This window comes from Salvelinus namaycush, chromosome 3 (genome assembly GCF_016432855.1).
Source record: "Salvelinus namaycush isolate Seneca chromosome 3, SaNama_1.0, whole genome shotgun sequence".
Lineage (NCBI taxonomy): Eukaryota > Metazoa > Chordata > Actinopteri > Salmoniformes > Salmonidae > Salvelinus > Salvelinus namaycush.
Window position 1 is genome coordinate 66,151,896 of NC_052309.1, and position 21,771 is coordinate 66,173,666.

At 40.3% G+C, this 21,771-nt stretch overlaps 1 protein-coding gene across 1 annotated transcript in view; it reads left to right on the forward strand.

Moving 5' to 3' along the window:
* LOC120043990 (syntaxin-1B-like) overlaps window positions 1-21,771 on the forward strand; it is a 36,420-nt gene extending 14,649 nt beyond the window's left edge. Inside the window, exons 4-11 of the mRNA XM_038988583.1 lie at window positions 834-933; window positions 6,745-6,819; window positions 13,049-13,122; window positions 17,305-17,413; window positions 19,041-19,114; window positions 19,400-19,537; window positions 21,043-21,153; window positions 21,691-21,771. Coding sequence (XP_038844511.1) covers window positions 834-933; window positions 6,745-6,819; window positions 13,049-13,122; window positions 17,305-17,413; window positions 19,041-19,114; window positions 19,400-19,537; window positions 21,043-21,153; window positions 21,691-21,771 — 762 coding nt within the window. The remainder of the gene's footprint in view (window positions 1-833; window positions 934-6,744; window positions 6,820-13,048; window positions 13,123-17,304; window positions 17,414-19,040; window positions 19,115-19,399; window positions 19,538-21,042; window positions 21,154-21,690) is intronic.

Consider the following 21,771-nt stretch of genomic DNA (forward strand, 5'->3'; position numbering starts at 1 on the left):
GGATCCGCATATCCACAAACAGTGCCAAGACACGTCTGTATTGGGAATTGGATTACATAACACATTCAGATGGAGAAGTGGAATGAATGCAGAATGTGTGGTTAGGCTGCTGAGTCTGACTTTGCACAGGCTTTCAGGGGATAGTCAGAAGTTCTTGGAAATGTATTATCTGCAGGCGCCTCTGCACATTCTGTGGGGTTGGAGGAGTTTGAACACCCACCATTAAAACAGTGGCCATCTTGTATCATACAAATGTTAGATAGAGATATTGATCCACAACGAGTGACGATATATAGCTAATACTGTAATAAGGTATTAACAATCAAATCAAATCAAATGTTACTTGTCACATACACGTGTTTAGCAGATGTTATTGTGGGTGGATGTATGTAAACAGGTCTCGCTGTGATGTCTCAGTGTGAAAACCATTTATAACATACAATTCCCCCAACGATGGCTAAGAATCAAGCCTCCAAACCCTAAGGCAGCAAAGATGATAATTATCAGTCAGTAATTGACTTATGTGGTCTTATGCTGATTCCCCTGCTCTCCCACCCATCAGAAAGTGCTTCTATTGGGTCGTCATGTCAGTCGATGATTGAGTATGTGAGGTAATCCTGTCCATGATGAGGTTCAGAGGCCTCAGCTCTCCCATGATGTACACACATGCTCTCCATGGGTGGCTGCGGTTGGTCGATTCCATAGAAATATAATTACTAGAACGGAGAAGCTCCTTAGACCACGGCCATTTGACAGTACACTCATTTAAAGAGTACAGGAATTAAGCCCTCATGTATGTTGCCTCTGCCCCCTCCTTCTCACTCCCTGTGCAGGTGGAAGAGATCCGAGTCTGTATAGATAAGCTGTCAGAAGATGTGGAGCAGGTCAAGAAGCAGCATAGCGCCATCCTGGCAGCGCCCAACCCTGACGAAAGTAAGTCTCGGTGCCCACGAGCCACATCCATGAGCCCGAATGGATACTTTTAAGATGGGGCCCAATTCCATACCAGTTCCATACTGCTTTCCCTCAGTCCTTATGGACTCCACCTTGCAGCACTGACAGGACTGGATAGGTAGAAGTGATATGCCAGAAAATTCAATATTGCTTTCCGGTTTACTATCTGTATCAAATCCTTTCAGGTCTCTGTGAGGGGGAGTCAGTAAGGGCCTGAGGATAGCGGAGACAGATTGGTTTAAGTGTGTGTGTGACCCTGGCTATATACCTGTGGGAGGCACTCCACCCACGCACCCAGTGAATGTGACCCCACCCACGCATCTCTTACTGAGTCACACCCGGCCCACGCACACACACCCGGCCAACACACACGACTCAACAAATTCATTTGCAAGGGTGGGACTCCACCCACTGGTTGACGAGGGTTCACCACCACACTCATTGAATACTCAATGAAAAGTTTTTTTTGTGTTTATTGTGACAATATTATCACTGTTATAACATATTTTAATCTTACGGTCAATGAAGACAGCACTTACATTTGCCCTAATATGAAATGAAGTTGGTTTGAGGCAGGCTTTCAAAAAAAGAAGAGCACTAAGGTATTACCTTGCATAGCACTTATAAGTGTGCAATAAAACAGACATGAAGATGTGTATAAATATTTAAATAATATTGTATTTTCTCCAATAATTTGATTGATATCCAATCTTGTTAACCTTCAACCACTGCTTTTAGGCCCTGATGACTGTCTGGCATTTTGTCAAAACCTCAATAGGGCCCAAAATATGCCACAATCAATCAGTCAAAAACATACAGTGGAAGATGTTTCAGAAAATGGCTCCTTCATTGTTGCCGTGCTGCTGTAGGGCCGTGCGGTTGTTAGGAGATGAGTGTAGTATGTTCTTTAGAGTTCACAGTGACCCAGGCTGCTAGTGACTCAACTGGAGTGAATGAATGTTTCATTGCAAATATTAGGCCTTGTCAGACAACCTCTAGTCTGTGTTAACCCAGAGTCTCAGGGCAGGCAGTGGCACAATACCTACTGTACCCTCATCACGGAATCCTTCAGATTTCACTTCCTTTTCTCACACGTTCACATCACTTTTATTGTAGCTCCTCAATGTGTTTTTGCACATCATTTTTTTTGGCCTTATGATTTCAATATTTGATTTGAATTTCTACACATGCATGTTTTATCTTATGTAATGTTGTTGGACTGTTTCTGTCTTTTTCTGTCTGTCTTTTGTTCCTTTTTTCCCCCCTTTCCCTTCCTTTTTTTTCTTGTCATGCATGCTTCATGAAGGACTTGCTCCCGGGGACTAGTTTTCGGAGTTCAGTTTTTGTGAGTGAGCTAGCTGGTTACTAGTTATCTACCCAGGTGGTTTAACTAGTAAGTATGTGGTTGCTATGCTATGTGTGTGTGTGTTGTCTGATTTCTTTATTTGATAAATGTGGGGAATCTGGCCATTTGGAACATTTCTTTGTAACTAAAGTGTCTGAGTAGGAAGATCATTGCTTACATATACAGTTGAAGTCAGAAGTTTACATACACCTTAGCCAAATACATTTAAACTCAGTTTTTCACAATTCCTGACATTTAATCCTAGTAAAAATTCCCTGTCTTAGGTCAGTTAGGATCGCCACTTTATTTTATGAATGTGAAATGTCAGAATAATTTTAGAGAGAATGATTTTATTTCAGCTTTTATTTCTTTCATCATATTCCCAGTGGGTCAGAAGTTTACATACACTCAATTAGTATTTGGTAGCATTGCCTTTACATTTTTTAACTTGGATCAAACGTTTCAGATAGACTTCCACAAGCGTCCCACAATAAGTTGGGTGAATTTTGGCCCAGTCCTCCTGACAGAGCTGGTGTAACTGAGTCAGGTTTGTAGGCCTCCTAGCTCGCACACGCTTTTTCAGTTCTGCCCACAAATTTTCTATAGGTTTGAGGTCAGGGCTTTGTGATGGCCACTCCAATACCTTGACTTTGTTGTCCTTAAGCCAATTTGCAACAACTTTGAAAGTATGCTTGGGGTCATTGTCCATTTGGAAGACCCATTTGCAACCAAGCTTTAACTTCCTGACTGATGTCTTGAGATGTTCAATATAGCCACATAATTTTCCTGCCTCATGATGCCATCTATTTTGTGAAGTGCACCAGTCCCTCCTGCAGCAAAGCACCCCCACAACATGATGCTGCCACCCCCATGCTTCATGGTTGGGATGGTGTTCTTCGGCTTGCAAGCATCCCCCTTTTTCCTCCAAACCTAACGATGCTCATTATGGCCAAACAGTTCTATTTTTGTTTCATCAGACCAGAGGACATTTCTCCAAAAAAGTGCGATCTTTGTCCCCATGTGCAGTTGCAAACCGTAGTCTGGCTTTTTTATGGCGGTTTTAAAGCAGTGGCTTCTTCCTTGCTGAGCGGCCTTTCAGGTTTTGTCTATATAGGACTCATTTTACTGTGGATATAGATACTTTTGTACCTGTTTCCTCCAACATCTTCACAAGGTCCTTTGCTGTTGTTCTGGAATCGATTTGCACTTTTCGCACCAAAGTACGTTCATCTCTAGGAGACAGAACGCGTCTCCTTCCTGAGCGGTATGACGGCTGCGTGGTCCCATGGTGTTTATACTTACGTACTATTGTTTGTAAAGATGAACGTGGTACCTTCAGGTGTTTGGAAATTTCTCCCAAGGATGACCCTGACTTCTGGAGGTCTACAATTGTTTTTCTGAGTTCTTGGCTGATTTCTTTTGATTTTCCCATGATGTCAAGCAAAGAGGCACTGAGTTTGAAGGTAGGCCTTGAAATACATCCACAGGTACACCTCCAATTGACTCAAATGATGTCAATTAGCCTATCAGAAGCTTGATTTTGTGGAGTTTCCCAGGCTGTTTCCCAAGCTGCACAGTCAACTTAGTGTATGTAAACATCTGACCCACTGGAATTGTGATACAGTGAATTATAAGTGAAATAATCTGTCTGTAAACAATTGTTGGAAAAATTACTTGTGTCATGCACAAAGTAGTTGCCCTAACCGACTTGCCAAAACTATAGTGTATTCACATAAACATAATATCTTTAGATTCGCTGTAATTTTTGATTATATTACATATTCCAACTCAGACAGTAAGTATGTTGTCCCTACAGAATTGCTGGCATATTTCTATTTCTGTTATGTGTTTTATTATATTCATATGTTCTAGCTCAATATTACATATATGTCCTCAAATTGAACCAAAAGCTTAAATTTGGGCCTCTCCCTATGTCAAGCCATTCCAAATCATGTTTTGCAGTCAGTGGACGATACAAAATGCATTCCAGTGTACTCCCTTGAATAATGCATGCTGGGAAGTGTAGTTGCTTACTGAAGAAATCCGTGGAGAGAAATCATCTTCATTTATCATCAGTTGGAACCCCAACGCTGTAGCCTGTAGTTATTCAGATTGCACTGTCACACGTTGCTATTTTCAAATGAATTGTGAATCGTACAGTGAAGAATCATTCTTGGATTTGGCAACGGGACATGTTTAAATCTCATGCCTCTCCAATCATGGCCGAAGGCCATCTCCATAATGTATGGTGAAATCCCGAGGAATCACTCCATTTGAGTTGAGCACAGAATTCACTTATCACGTCACACACAGGGTGTACACAAGGACAGGGAGGACCCGTCAACAGAAGGCAATACACAGCAGAATATTTACTAAGCTATTTAGTTGTAGTCTATATCCAGTTACACTTACACACATAAAATGCCTTATAGGTAAGGGTTCAGGCTTTTTTCTTAGAGGGCAAAAGCTAAATCTTTCAACTGAAATGGCTTTGTGTTGTAGCCAGCTCATGTGTTTTGAAATATAAATCACGGATGCTAGTCCCAGACAACAGTATTGACCCACAAGGAGGTGTCGTTGTGTGCAAATATGAGTTGCCAGTTCAGTAACATAGGACACTTTTTGCTTTTGGACAATCGATAGACAGGTAAAGTGCAGAGGCATAGAGTAGCTACAGGACACATGTAATACACAAACATTTAGTTCAAAAACAGCACAGGATTCACAACAAAACACAACCCAGCAAGCAAGGCTTACAGTGTTTACCTACTGTATGAAGTACCAGACAGGCACTTGTTAGCATCTGATTGGTTTGTTGATAGCACCTAAACATTGCCCAGTAATTACAGGCTAATTGGCACTAACTAACTCTAAATATACCCCAATCAAATATCACAAAACTACAATGGGTTTCCTTGCTGATACAGTACTTTGAAAGGTAATTGACCTTTCTGTGTTGTCTGTATGCAAATGACTGGTTATCCTAATGTTCCTGTAAATATATCATTGACTTACTTGTGATGGACAGAACAGTCCCTACATTTCAATGCATATAATAACGCTGTAGAGTAGTGGTAGAATACTGTATGACTGTAGCCGCCTACTGTTGTCTATATGATGAATATCCTTTTCTACCACAAAACTGTGATTTTAAATGATATTATTTTAGCGTGTTGAATGATTCATTGTAAACATTTCCAATTTCCGACTCATTCCCGACTTTTTGGTTACAGGTAGAACACTTTTGGGTTCCATGTAGAACCCTCTACATGGAACCAAAAAGGTTCTACCTGCAACCAAAAAGGGTTCTCCTATGGGGACAGCCGAAGAACCCCTTTAGGTTCTAGATGGCACCTTTTTTTCTAAGAGTGTACTCCCTGGCTTCACAGAATTAGATATGTTGTTGCTTTATGGTTCATGAGGTACGAGGCTACAAGGCCCATGTTTTAAGATTAACCAGAGGATTTAGGTGCTGCACTCTTGTGAAAACTCTTATCTTAGGTAAAGCGCAAACTATCTTATTGAGCCGACCGCCAAATTACAACACGAGAGAAACATGCCGGCAATTAACTCATTAGTTATGTATAATCATGGGTAGACGTTATAAATGTGTTGTAGATAAACAAATTATGCATATGAGTTTCTATTACCAGTTAATGATGTGTTAGGAGATAGTCTTCTTGTTAAGTGGAGTGCTCTGGAAAACAGACTTTTGCACTAGACTAGATGAGAGTGTTGGGGTGTTTGCGGAGGTGGGCGATAGAGAAGGGAGTGATTGAGGGAATTACGGGTGCGAAAGGAAGGAGAGGATGAGGTACTGTAGGAAGTGAAGTGTGTGGGTGGAAGGGAGGGAGGGAGGAAGAGAGGCGAGGAAGAGAGGAGAGACAGAAAGGGTTGAGCTGGTTTCCAGTGACTGAATGAATGGCACTGCAGCGGTAATAAATCAGCCCAAACACTGCAGCTGAGTCCCCCCCCCCCCCCCCCACACACACACACACACACACGCATGCACGCACACAGTGTGCACTGTTGCATGCATGAGTGCATTCTCATATAGACGCAAACACACACACACACACACACACACACAGGCTTATTAACACACTGACTTTAAAACACTGTCACACACACTCATCCACTCCAACCTACACAATCCCATATTCTTAGTCAAGATAATACAACTGATGAATAAACCGATTTACACATACAATATCTCTTCTCAATTCGCCCACTTGTATGTTTGCATACTGTTACATACATGAGAGCATTTGCAATATCACTCACATATGGTACACTCATTTACTGACAACCTAAGTTGTTTTATAAGTGGTACTGTAATTGACACAGGTTGTGAATTGCGATAACTGAATATTGTTGCCATAATGTTATAACATGGCACACAATGTTGAGCGTGGCATAATTCTGTCTCTCTTTCTGTATCTCAGAGACCAAGCAGGAGTTGGAGGACCTCACAGCTGACATCAAGAAGACAGCCAATAAAGTCCGCTCAAAATTAAAAGGTAAGTATAAAATGAAAATGGAAAATGTTGTGTGAAACACTAGAAAACATTGCGTCTGAAAAACACCATGTCAACCAATACCGCACGGTGTTAAGTTGTCCACGCCTCAGCTAGATGTTGAACACAAGATTAGAACCTCTTGGCTAGGAAGGAAATGATGTCAACCCGACCCTATATATTTTTTCCATTTTCAATCTGAACTCCTAAAACACTTGCTCAGAGCCAGAACACTTGCTTCATTAGATTACCTGACTAGAACACTGATGGTCAGATAAAGCCATTTATGTAACGGCAACACAGCAGATTTCTATAGCGCAAATAAAAACACAAGACAATGTTTAGTCTTTATCGGCCCCTTAAATCAGAGAGCGTTTGGCCTCAAGGGAGTCCCCATGATTTCAGGCCCAACATACTAAAACAAAATGGTTACGATGGACAAAAATAAAGATATTTGTTACATCTAGTGGCCCCCTGCAATAACGTCAAATGAGCGTCTCAGGGACTTTAGTTAAGGACAAGAGTCAACTGAGGTCAGAGGATCATTTCCAACAATTGTATTTTTAGCAAAGCTGAGGCGGCTAAATGTTAACTGCATCGAGAGTTAACAGTTCAAGGACATTCCTGCATTAATGTGTGGCGGTCGAGCAGTGAATTTATCTATCTGGGAGTTCCAACCAACCATTCGCCCCAACACACATCCCATTCACACTCGCACATGCACACTGAAAACTGCTTTGATGGTGCATATCGGTCTATAATTGCAATCCCCACAATGTCTTTCTGTTTTTGTCCTTTAACGAACATCGATCAGCTTTTCATGTTTTAATTTTCCATATGTATCTCGAACGTACAGAAAAATATTTGCATACGTTGAGTATACGGAACATTCTGCAGTCTCGCAAGTGTGTGTTTGTTTGAACCTTATCCGTGATATCGTTTGTAAACACAATAGTCTCTCTCATGTGGTAGATGTATAATATAAGTGAGTAGTAAAGATCAAAACAGAGAGCATACAAAAATCTTGGATACTCTTTGATTTGACGCGACACTGAAAGAAATGCAGAATTTGTCAAATTATATATTTTTTTACAGTATCATTGCTGTACATTTCAACCCTACCCACTGTGAACACGTGAATACATGCAAATCATTTGGCAATTAAATCAGCTCGTCAGCCGCCTAGTTAAACATACAGTAGAGAGCAGAGAAAATACTTCAGGGGTTTTGCTGTAGAAAATAGGTTGTCTCTGGTGATCCCCCCCAAGGGGCATATTATAAAAAGCAAAGCCGCAATGGAGTAGACATCACTTTTGTCATCCAAACGCCTTCTGCCTCCAGCCTCTGCCCTCAGACTGCCAGCATGTCAGGTCGCATATCAGTTGACGCCGGGATCTAGGAGCAATATGTTGCTTTGCTCAACATTTCCTAATAACTACTAAAGTGAGAATTGACAAATGTCCTTTAAAAACTGTACTAGGACTTGATGGTGTAGCAATTGATATTTTCTTCTTCTTAGGAATACTGTCTTGTGCCTCATAACGTTTTATTGAAAATGCTTTTTTTTACAGATGTAAGAACTACCATTTACAGTTGCTCACCAGTCTAGTTTGTAAATTAAGAAGCAACCTCTTTAGACTCCCAATACACTGAATAGTGCATTCAACCACCATCAGTACAGCAAAAGTAATAACATTCAGATGAATTGAATACCAAGCTGCATCATACACTGCGCTCCAAAAATGCACCGTTTTCCATCAGACCTCGTGTGAAAGATCAACTTAGGTTGACAGGCGACCGCTACACTACGCTATGCTACTACTCTGCTTCCTTGTAGAGTATGTCATGCGGTAGCTTTGCAGTCCAGGAGAGAGAAGCAGCTCCTGTCTCATCCAGTCAGACAAAGTGTTTAACCAACAGAACAACAATGATCAATGACCTTTCAACCAGCCAAGTAGAGTGTTGATATTTACTGAAAGGCAAGTAAACCCCTTGTTTAAGACCACATTAAGGAGACCCCCCCTTGGCATTATTTTGCAAATCAGCTGAGTCATGACACAGTGAAAAATGAAAAGGCAGCAAGCCAGAGGAAGTGCCTCACCGGGGAGCGCTGTTGTACTGTAGCTAGGTAGCTGACCAACCGTAGATCCACCACTAAAGATAGATGCTCAACTATACTGTAGCTTCTCTGGATTGGTCAGGATGTTATGCGACGATAGGGAAGCCATCATAGAGAGTATGATGGTATGACCTCATAGATGCTGTGGGTAAGTACTCTATAGATTCCCTGCGTTATCCACATTACCACAGGTGCACTACACAAGATACAAGACCAAAGAGGGGTCAAGAATACGTCACATAAAATCGATCATTTCAGAGACACAAACTAAAACAAATCATACTTATTATATGTAGTTGATACCAATATACCTGAAGCACCACGAGTTAAACATCTCAAACATCTCAAACATCTCAGTGTACAACCCACTCGCTGCTGATAGACCACTACTAAGATATTATACAAACGTGCACAAGAGGTCTGAGTTTGGGACGTGAGTTCAAATACCGGTAGGAGTTTCAGACTAATCTCCTTTGATGTATAAGCTCCCTCTGAAGACAGATAGGAAACCGCTCACTCAAAGGTGCTGAGTCGCATTCCTCTAGCTTCGTTCTTTATTTTAGTCCAATAATCTAGAAGACTCCCACTCATCTGGTTGTTTCTTCTAAATTGCATCACAAAATACTTTGATGCTGAGAGAGAGCTTCCTCTATCAAAGTAAATGAACGGTGATGGGACATTGGCATCTGGGCACCATGCAGCAGCAGCAAAGCATCCAATCAGCAATATGGAAATCTCCTTTGTTATTGATCTAAGGTGGGTTCAAAGTCGGCCTAGCTTATAGGAAGAGTATGCGCCATACGGTGAGACAATTCATCTGGAATATAACAGGGGAACTCTTTGTTATTTATTTTAATTTTATTTATTGAACCTTTATTTAACTAGGCAAGTCAGTTAAGAACAAATTCTTATTTTACCATGATGGCCTACCTCTAACCCTCCCCTAACCCGGATGACGCTGGGCCAATTGTGTGCCGCCCTATGGGACTCCTGATCACGGCCGGTTGTGATACAGCCGGGATCGAACCAGGGTCTGTAGTGACGCCTCTAGCACTGAGATGCTTTGCCTTAGACCGCTGCGCCACTCGGGAGCCTAAAAGAGGTTAAGAGGTTAAGAGGTGGAGATATTGTGAGGTGGGTTGTGCAGTTATATTGACAATCTTACGAAGCTTAATGAAGCCTTTATGAATCCTACATAGATGATTCACAAATGCAAATGTTATACTATGGGTGATATAATAGGTCCTTACATCTGGTGCTTTCGTTTGACATTCTTTTATTTCTCAATTTTCTCTTTATTGTTTTTGGAAATGCTCTTGGGGAAGGTCACACAGAGAGAGAGAGAAAACCAATGTTAAACGATGGTGCACAAAAGATGTTTGAATAATCACATACAATACACAATATTGGTAATCACATTATCTCGTAGTTGTGAGAAACCCAACATTTGTCCATAAATAGGTATCAGGAATTACCTTTTTTTTCCAAAAGCTTTTTAAGGACACTGCCTCTATTTAAAAGGGTCTTGTCAGAATCCCCCGAATGTGTTATTTGGGATCAATATTTTATAGTTTTGGGAACATTGTATTTGTTCAAAAGGAGATGGTATGTCATAAACTGACAGTTTGACATCCCAAAATACTGCTATTTCTCTGTTTTGCTGATCCAAATGAAATGCATCAAGGGCATTTTACACAGTTACATCACATTTAGAACACAACTAGAAAATAATGTTTGGTTTGTGGTCAGCAACACTATGGGCTCGATTCACACTTAGGAAATCTATTCCTTTTTGACGCATTTTGATTTAAAGAGCAACTGCCCCCAAAAAGCAACTTCTCGTTTTGAAAATGATCTACAGTGCCTTCAGAAAGTATTCACAATTGTTCCACATTTTGTTGTGTTACAGTCTGAATTTGAAATGGACTACATTCAGATTTTGTGTCACTGATCTACACACAATACCCATCATGTCAAAGTGGAATAATGTTTTAGAAATGTTTACAAATTAATAACATTTTAAGTTGAAATGTCTTGAGTCAATAAGCATTCAATCCTTTTGTTATGGCAAGCCTAAATAAGTTCAGGACTAAAAATGTGCTTAACAAGTCATATAACATGATTTGTAAATGACTACCCCATCTCTGTACCCCATATATACAATTATCTGTAAGGGCCCTAAGTCGAGTAGTGAATTCCAGGCACACATTCAACCACAAAGACCAGGGAGGTTTTCCTATGGTTCGCAAAGAAGGGCACATATTGGTAGATGGGTAAAAAAAAGCAGACATTGAATATTCCTTTGAGCATGGTGCCGTTATTAATTACACTTTGGATGGGATTTCAATATACCCACTCACTACAAAGATACAGGCGCCCTTCCTAAATCCGTTACCGGAGAGGGAGGAAAGCGCTCAGTGAAGAGATGGAAGCCTGTGCAGGACAGAAATATTCCAAAACATGTATCTTGTTTGCAAAAAGGCACTAAAGTAATACTGTAAAAATGTGGCAAAGAAATGACATTTTTGTCCTCAATACAAAGTGTTATGTTTAGGGCAAATCTGAGTACCACTCTTCTTATTTTCAAGAATGGTGGTGGCTGCTTCACGTTATGGGTATGCTTGTCATCTGCAAGGACTAGGGATTTTTTTAGGATAAAAAGAAACCGAATAGAGCTAAGCACATGCAAAATCATTGAGGAAACCTAGTTCAGTCTGCTTTCCAACAGACACTTGGAGATAAATGCACCTTTCAGCAGGATAATAACCTAAAACATAAGGCCAAATACACACTGGAGTTGCTTACCAAGATAAAGTGACCCACATAAAGTGAAGTGCTACAAAAAAGGTTTTCATGTGATCATATGTGAAGTTAATGTGATAACGTGACAACATGTAAAGCAACCTGTGATAACATGAAACTACACGTCAAAATGTGATCACAGGCGAAGTGTTCCATGAACACAGGTTTTCACATATTACATTTTATATGAAATCATGTGATTTTCCACATGTGAAATCATGTGTTTTTTTCTGTAAAGGTGGCATTGAATGTTCCTCAGTTGCACAGTTACAGTTTTGCCTTAAATCGGCTTGAATATCTATGGATAGACTTGAAAATGGTTGTCTAGCAATGATCAACAACCAATTTGACAGAGCTAGAAGAATTTTGAAAATAATAATGTGCAAATGTTGCACAATCCAGCTGTGGAAAGCTCTTAGAGACTTACCCAGAAAGACTCACAGCTGTAATCGCTGCCAAAGGTGGTTCTACAAAGTATTGACTCAGCAGTGGGAATACTTATGTAAATGAGATATTTCATTATTTAATTTTCAATAAATTAGCAAAAATGTCTAAAAACATGTTTTCACTTTGTCATTATGGGTATTGGGTGTAAAATAAATCCACAATCCAATGTGAATTCAGGCTGTAACACAACAAAATGTGGAATAATTCAAGGGGTGTGAATACTTTCTGAAGGTACTGTATATTTATAATCCCTTATCCAAACTGATTATTCATTTACCTAGGTCTTATCAATAGCCCTTATCAGTTTCTGAATTACAGTGCATGGAGATTGGTGTTATTTCTATAAAGGTGGCGTAAAGGTGGTGGAATTAGAAGGGAATTAAGTCAAGGTCAGAATACAGCGTATCGGGAAACACATTCTGCCACACCTCCAGTCGTCCCCCCCCCCCCCCCCCCCCAAACGAACAGGTGGTTTAAGTTCAAGGTCCGAATATACGCTTAGAGAGAAAAGTGCATAAAAAGGGAATAAAGTTCCATTTACGCCATAACTCGGGTCTGAATTCCCTCTATCAGTTTTGGTACTGTATAATGACCCATTCAATAAAATTACCTCTATCTGTTGTAAAACAGCATACTTTTATCATTAGGCCTGGGTCTATTTGTAATTGTAGCATTAGCACATTGCCCATGACATACTAATTGCTCCACCCAAGATGGCGAAATGTTAGCATATTAGCATGCTAGCTATATTACCTGACTGTGATGGGGAGGTAATTGACTGAAGTTCAGTGGAAGATGGGCAATCTCCTTTTCGTTTTGGCGGTTCCATTGTTAATTTCTCACAATTTCTTGCCTCTTTCGCAGCAATCGAGCAGAGCATTGAGCAGGAGGAGGGGCTGAACAGATCATCTGCAGACCTGCGAATTCGTAAGACACAGGTGAGTCACTCACTCTATCTGCTGCACATCCACTGAGGAGATGCCAAGTACCAAAAATGTGTTGATCAAACATAAAGCTGCTGGTGTATCATAAAGACAGAGAATACACGGCTTCACCACAACTTTAGCCTACTGCCAACCACACTTTTGCAGACCTGGCTTTGAAAAAGAAACGAAAACAAATATTATTTGAATTCAGGTCTGGATTTAAAGCCATATTGCTATTGTACCATGTGGCCTGATGCCTACCCATAACACCACTACTTAGGCCTAGAGTATAAATCTTCATATAGTAGGAGACTTAAGGGATACCTCTATGAAGCGGGAATTCCTAAGGCCTTCATGACCATGGACTGTCATGCACCACTGAATGTAAACGCTCATTGACATCCATTTATCTTTTGACATGATAGAAAAGGTGTTAAATTGATCATGTCATTTCAATGACTGATGAACTAAGTGATTATGTAGCACATAAGAAAGGCCCTATGAAAGATATATTCAAATGTACTTTTAAGATTAAACAACTTGGCATATATCAAGTGTTTTAGAGTCGAAATGTGCTAAAAAACAAAGGATTAAAGATTAGGATAAATGTTCTGCTGGCTTGGGGTAGGTCCTCCCCCTTAGGTTCAAACCTGTTCTCGAATTAACCGGTGATGGTGAATGAAGCTTCATTCTCATATAAAGATTCATTAGGTTATGACGTCTGTATGAGGACTAATTATCTTTTACATAGAAACACATTTAAAAGCCTTTGTTTAGAGTGCCTTCAGAAAGTATTCACACTCCTTGAATTGTTCCACATTTTGTTGTGTTACAGTCTGAATTTGAAATGGACTACATTCAGATTTTGTGTCACTGATCTACACACAATACCCGTAATGTCAAAGTGGAATAATGTTTTTAGAAATGTTTACATGATGTTTACAAAAAAAAAAAAAGTAACACAAAAACCAAAGGTATGTTCTTTGAATATGAAGTGAAATTATGATGGCACCGCCTTCTCTGAATGGAATTGTGAAAGATTGTCAGACTGCTCAATGACAAACAGTTATCAATTGTGGCAGGAGGGAGAGTCCTTTTTACCTTTTACTGCGGTGGGCTAAATTAGGGTCACACAGAGTGTTTCTTGGTAGTTTAAACAAATCTACTTTGAAACCAAATTATACACCTCACACACACATGTTATGGGCTTAAAAGAGAAGACACCTGTACCATGTCAGATATAGAGTTGAAATGTATTCAATTTTGAGTTTGCACCCCAATATTACACATTTTATATACTGAACAAAAATATAAACGCAACATGCAACAATTTCAAAGATTTTACTGAGTTACAGTTCATATAAGGAAATCGGTCAATTGAAATAAATTCATTAGGCCCTAATCTATCGATTTCACATGACTGGGCAGGGGCCACCCGCTTGGGAGCCAGGCCCACCCAATGGGGAGCCAGGCCCAGCCAATCAGAAGGAGTTTTTCCCCACAAAAGGGCTTTATCACAGACAGAAATACTCCTCAGTACCCGTGCCCCTCCCCTCAGGCGATCCCGCTTGTGTAGGACACAAATGTGGAGGTCCTGGGCTGGCGTGATTACACATTGTCTGCAGTTGAGGCCTGTTAGACATACTGCCCAATTCTCTAAAACGACGTGGTAGAGCAATGAACATTGACTTCTCTAGCAACAGCTCTGGTGGACATTCCTGCAGTCATCGTGACAATTGCACACTCCCTCAAAACTTGAGATATCTGTGGCATTGTGTTGTGTGACAAAACTGCACATTTTAGAGTGGCCTTTTATTGTCTCCAGCACAATCTGCACCTGTGTAATGATCATGCTGTTTAATCAGCTTCTTGATATGTCATACCTGTCAGGTGGATGGATTATCTTGACAAATGCTACAATGCTCACTAACAGGGGTGGAAACAAACATTTTAGAGAAATAAACTTTTTGTGCGAATCGAACATTTCTAGGATCTTTTATTTCAGCTCACGGAACATGGGACCAACACTTTGCATGTTGCGTTTATATTTTTGTTCAGTATACATCACAGAAGACAGAACTATAACAAAACCGTTTGACATAGAAACACCAGATTTTCAGCAGGTAAAGAATTTTTTTTTTTTTTAGGAATGATGAATTAATGAAAAATAGTATTAACATTTCACCCACGAGGCCACTAGTCATTTGACTGCAGGAAAGGGCTATGGGACCTTTGAATAAGCCGCACCACTGCCCTGCAGTATGAAGAGGAGCGACACAGAAACAGTACCAACATTATTCACATACAGTGGGGTCTGAAATGATTGACACCCTTGATAAAGATGAGCAATAATGACTGTATAAAATAAATCATTCAAATACTAAGCTATACTGTGTGTTCAAAACATTTGGAAAATATGTTATTTTATACTAATACAATTGCTAAAAGGTAAGGGTTAAAATGATTGACACCCCTAAAGATTCTTATAAATAAAGTAGTCAAAAGTTTAGTATTTGGTCCAATATTCCTAGCACGCAATAACTACATCAAACTTGTGACTCCACAAACTTGTTGGATGCATTTGCAGTTCCTTTTGGTTGTGTTTCAGATAATTTTGTGCCCAATAGAAATGAATGGTAAATAATGTATTGTGTCATTTTAGACTCACTTTTTAAAAAATAAATAAGAATAGAGTATGTTTCTAAACACTTCTTCATTAATGTGGATGCTACCATGATTATGGATAATCCTGAATTAATTGAGAATAACGATGAGTGAGAAAGTCACAGAGGGTCAAAAATCATACCCCTAAGACATCTCTCACCGTTACCAATAACAGAGGAGTATGATTTTTGACCCTCTGTGACATCCTTATTCACGATTCGTTCGAGATTATCCATAATGTAGTCGTTGCATGCTAGGAATATGGGACCATATACTACACGTTTGACTGCTATATTTATAAGAATCTTTAGGGGTGTCACTACCTTTTTGAGTAAAAATGATGTTACTTGTTAAACAAAGTCATCTCTTTCTCTGAGCAATTGTATTAGTATAAAATAATATAATCCCCCTAGTTTTGACCATATAATATAGTTCAGTATTTGAATTATTATCAAGGGGTGTCAATCATTTCAGAACCCACAGTGTACCAATACAAGTACAATGGCAAAGGTGACATTTCCCATATCAAATCACATGAACAACTCTAGATACTCAGTATAGCCCACCTAAACATTCAATCAAGCTGTGCACTGAATTGTGCCTTTTTCAAAACAACACCACTTTCCTTTAAACCACCCAAATGTTTATTCATTTGAAATTCAGATCATCTCACTCTGAACCAATGTTCTTCAGAGGTGGCCAGAAAGGACATCTGTCATTGTAGGCTCTTGACTCTCTCAACCACCTGATCCTCTGACTCACTGCCACTAATCCAGCCTCTCTTCCATCCTCACCATAGCTACACTTAGAAAAAACGGGTTCCAAAAGGGTTCGTCGGCCGTCCCATTAGGATAGCCCTTTTTGGTTTGAGGTAGAACCCTTCTTTGTTCCAGGTAGAACTATTTTGGGTTCCTTGTAGAACCATCTCTGTAAAGGGTTCTTCCTGGAACCAAAAGGGTTCTACCTGGAACCAAAAAGGGTTCTTCAGAGAGTTCTACTATGGGGACAGCCGAAATAACCCTTTTAGGTTCTAGATAGCACCTTTTTTCTAAGAGGGTACCTCGCCCTTATTCTCTGCCTTGCATTGTTAGTGGGTTGTTCAGGCAAGCGGAGAAGGAGACACTGCTGGGCTGAATCTCAGGCCTTCCCTCCAGCACACAGAATTTAGCCATCCTTGCTTTGACCCCAGCCTGTATTATTTTCAGCAGTAATTCAATGCACAAGGCTCAGTGATACTCAATGATCCCCTCTGGTGGTCGGAACATTCAACTGCCACTGTCATTGACTTTGCAGCATCAGCAAAATCTCTAACGCAGCAGCCATTATTTGAATGGAGGTGCATGTGTGCATACATATGAAGGCGTTTCTGCCATTTTCATCAAGGCTATGATTGATGTGCACTGCAAATGGCCAATTAGGCATCATCACAGTATCAGATGGTGTTGATCGACCTTATTTGTGATTTTCTTTGCTCCAATGGCCACTCCCTAACCCCCCTCCCATCTGATCTCCCTGTGTCTGTCCTTTTAGCACTCGACGCTGTCACGCAAGTTTGTAGAGGTGATGACCGAGTACAACACCACGCAGTCCAAATACAGGGACCGCTGCAAGGACCGTATCCAGAGACAGCTGGAGATCAGTGAGTATCTGTAGCCCACCACCATCATAGGGCACAGTTAATACACCACTGACATTAGATACTATACTCTATATCAGGGATCATCAACGAGATTCAGCCACGGGCCGATTTTCTGTTGAGTGGATGGTCGGGGGGCCGGAACATAATTACAAATCATTTGTGGACTGCAGATTGATCTCATGAAGCCCAAACATATATAATGTTTGACTACAACATTATAATTTCAAGCCTTGCTTACACTTGTATACAATCACGTGTCTCTCTATTATGCGTGGGAATATTTGGGAATACATTTCTTCAATTAAAATCAATTGGAGCTGATTTCCTGGTGTTTTTACAGTCTTTTATATCCAACAATTATTATTATTTATTTTTTATGCAAACTTTTTGGGGGGCGGGGAGGGGGCAGAAAACTTTGGGGGACAAATGTTTCCAACCGCGGGCCAAATTCGGTCCGTGGGCCGCCAGTTGGGGAACCCTGCTCTATATAGTATCTATGTATGGAGACACTATACAAGTACAGTTCATAGTGAATAGAACCATAGACAGACATTACAGTATATTGCCATTATCAACCATTATCAGCGTTCTTTGTCAATTACTTTGTTAAAATGGCTGCACAAATACAATACAATTGATTGGTTGATTGATTTAGTGATTGGTAATAAATCAACAAGACTAATGCCATACACACACATGCTGACAGCAGACAGGGTAACACTGACTGACAAGGAAGTACGTTAGTATCTTACACAAGAAATAGCCAGAGTTCTTACTAAATATACACTGGTACCCAACAGCGCAGACACAAAAATGGGCTTTGCAGACGTAAGGATATTTTCAAGGCAGCCCCACTGACCTTCATATGAGACAGACTGGAATTCACAGACAGTGAGTATCCTTTTAATACTGAAGTATTAGATAATACTGAAGTACACAGATACAGACACTGGCAAGTGTTTCATACACAACTCACAGCCACAGTGACATCTGAGATCCAGACATCAACTAATATTATGCACAGACACAGTATTTTTCAAAGACTGGGGCAGACTAAACAGAATAGATGCATTTTAAGTTTATTGAGACGATACTAAGTAGACAGGGGATTTGAATGGCCACATATGACCACATATTAGCCAATAATAAGTTGTATAGTCATGTAGTTTCCAAAACAGAAGACTTTCCTTATAGTACAGGGAGAACTTCATTGTAATTCAGCTCGCACATTTCATTTAAAAGCTGTATATTCTTTCATATTATTTCATTTTGAATAATATTTTTAGGATACCTTAGAGCTTTAAATTGATCTAGATTATTCTAGACATCTGGTTAGAGATACATGCTCTTTTTTAATTACTGCCCAGAATATGTGCTGTGCCTCAAATTGGCACTAAAACGGTGGAAATGTGTTGATTTAAATAACTAAACTGTAAGTGCATCAGGCAAAGTATTATGATAATTTGTTGGCAATATATTTCATTGTGTGTGTGTGTGTGTGTGTGTGTGTGTGTGTGTGTGTGTGTGTGTGTGTGTGTGTGTGTGTGTGTGTGTGTGTGTGTGTGTGTGTGTGTGTGTGTGTGTGTGTGTGTGTGTGTGTGTGTGTGTGTGTGTGTGTGCTCGGCAGCTGGGAGAACAACCACCAACGAGGAGCTGGAGGATATGCTGGAGAGTGGCAAGCTTGCCATTTTCACTGATGATGTGAGTACAACACCTGAGCCTGGCCATTCCCCATAGCAGACATATATCCACAGTGAAGGCACGGGGACCACAGACACTAATAACCTGTGTTGCTGGTCCTAGCTAACTCGCTACATCTGTCACGTTTGCATTCAATAAACTACTGCTATGTTGACTATTAGTAGTCCTGATATGGATTTTAAAGAAGACGAATGTTGATTATTACAGGTGGCAAAAGAACACATTCAAATCCTCTTCTCTCCTCATCCTCGGTCTCCTTCTCAACGCTCTGTTTTGGGTCCTTAGATCAAGATGGACTCTCAGATAGACAAGCAGGCCCTGAATGAGATTGAGACCCGACACACCGAGATCATCAAGCTGGAGAACAGCATCCGTGAGCTGCACGACATGTTTGTGGACATGGCCATGCTGGTCGAGAGCCAGGTAAAGTTTTGTTTTTATTTGAAATGTTTTTAAAAGACGAATGAATTAATAAAAGCCCAGCTTTATGCCATTGGCCTTATGTTGAGCACATAATAGATTTGAATTGGCCTAACTCACACCAATGTCAAGGGTGTGGTTGAATTCTGCACCAATGGTATCAGAGTCGTTTTGTGATGTTAAAATGAAAACATTGGAGCATCTATGTATCTTCAAACTGAGCCTTACATCTTTCATAATGAAATCCGTCCAACTGCGATTTGGTTTTTGCCACGATTGACTGAGAACGGGGCAGATATTTGGAGCTGAGAGTTGAACATATGACATTTAGCCTCAGGCGTGTGGGTTCACGGGCGTATTTGAGTAATTGTGCTTTGAGACTAGAGAAGTGTTGCATGCAGTACATGTTTAGATTGAGACTGTGAGTAAACACACTGTTGCCTGAACTAGTTCCACACCAATGAGCCATGCTGTGTAGCCATTCAGATAAACTCAGGCTACAACTGTAGTCTTTTTACATCCTGGTTTCATCAGTGTAGGCAGCTCTCTGCTGCTGGTGTTCAGTTATCTTAATTAATGGGTTCTTACCGTATGTTCAGGGTTGTGGCTGTACGCAGTGGTTGCACTTAAGTTGAAATGGTATAGCAAAGACTTGCACTTTAAAAATGCATTACAAAATACCTCACATGAATACTGGATGATATTCTAGATTTTTTGTCTTAAATGTGTTGGTAACATACTACAGTTTATCCCCAAAATTATGACAACATAATTAAGTTCTATTTTCAAATATTTTCATATTTACAGAACATTTGTCAATATGACATAGAATCTCTATATGTGAGATACAATATGAGAATATTACGTTGCCAATTTTGATTCTCACTGTGAAGAAATGACCGTTGACTTCCACTAAGAGCCTATGAATCTCATCAGGACGACCTAAATTAGAAAATTGCTTCTGGGTAACAGGGAAATATGGTTTCTAAGTTTAGCTCATGCACTGTAAACCGTTTGTGAGTTGGATTATTTCATCCAAACTACAATAGGGAGGAAAAACGCTTTTGAGTGACAATTCTTCTCTTTCTCTGGGGGCTTTTCCTCGTGGACAATATGCAATTGTGTGTGATGAATAAACATAGGTACTTAGCTACGCTCATCTCATTTATGTATCAATACTGTTGTTTCCTTTGGCAACATTATGCAGCACACAATGTTAAAAATCCATCCTTTAGATGGAAGACAACATGTAGATGATAAGTGGCTTCATCAATATCACTTACAGTACTTTGTAACTGGAATAAAAAGGAATAGAAAACAGCTGATATTTGTGCTAGAAGCTTTGTTTGGATTCGAAAGAACAGAAATACGATACCACACATGGGCCTTAAAAAAATATGATGCAGAAATGCATACAATGTGGTTGAGGCTGACTTAAAGTGGTAATAGACAAGGTATACTCCTCAGTCCGCTTGCATTTTGATGACGGTGCTTTTTGCTGTTTACAGGGAGAGATGATTGACAGAATTGAGTACAACGTGGAACACTCCGTGGACTTTGTGGAGCGGGCGGTGTCTGACACCAAGAAGGCTGTCAAATACCAGAGCCAGGCTCGCAAGGTAAGTCACAGGCTCTCCATATAACAGGCCTAACGCATATATTGTCTATACGCATAAATTCTTCCACATGTTTTATCACTGTTACGTTGCTGTAACCCACATCCCCCACCTACATGAGGATGTATACATACTGTACATTCTAATATACATACTATACGTATGCCATAATATAAACACACAGACACACATACTAAAATAGACACAGCATCCTCCTACAGTCAATCATATCACGAAAGATTCATGTCCACCACCCCCTCATACTATATTATTAAAGAGTACACACACACACACACACACACTCACACACACACTCGAATAATAATAATATCCAACACCTCTTCATGTACAGCGCATTCCACCCTCACTCACACAGTACCTCAGTGATTACCAAGCGACCAACCTCCACAGACACATGGCAGCTTTGGGCACAATGTACACACTAATGTGTTGTATAGATAAATGATATTGTCCTTTACCGTAAAACTGCCCCTGTGTCTTGCTAACACCATCACCGCCTTGTCCCCCCCCCCCATGCAGAAGAAGCTCATGATCATCGTCTGCTGTACTATTTTGGGAGTCGTCTTGGCATCCACTATCGGCGGATACCTGGGCTTTTAA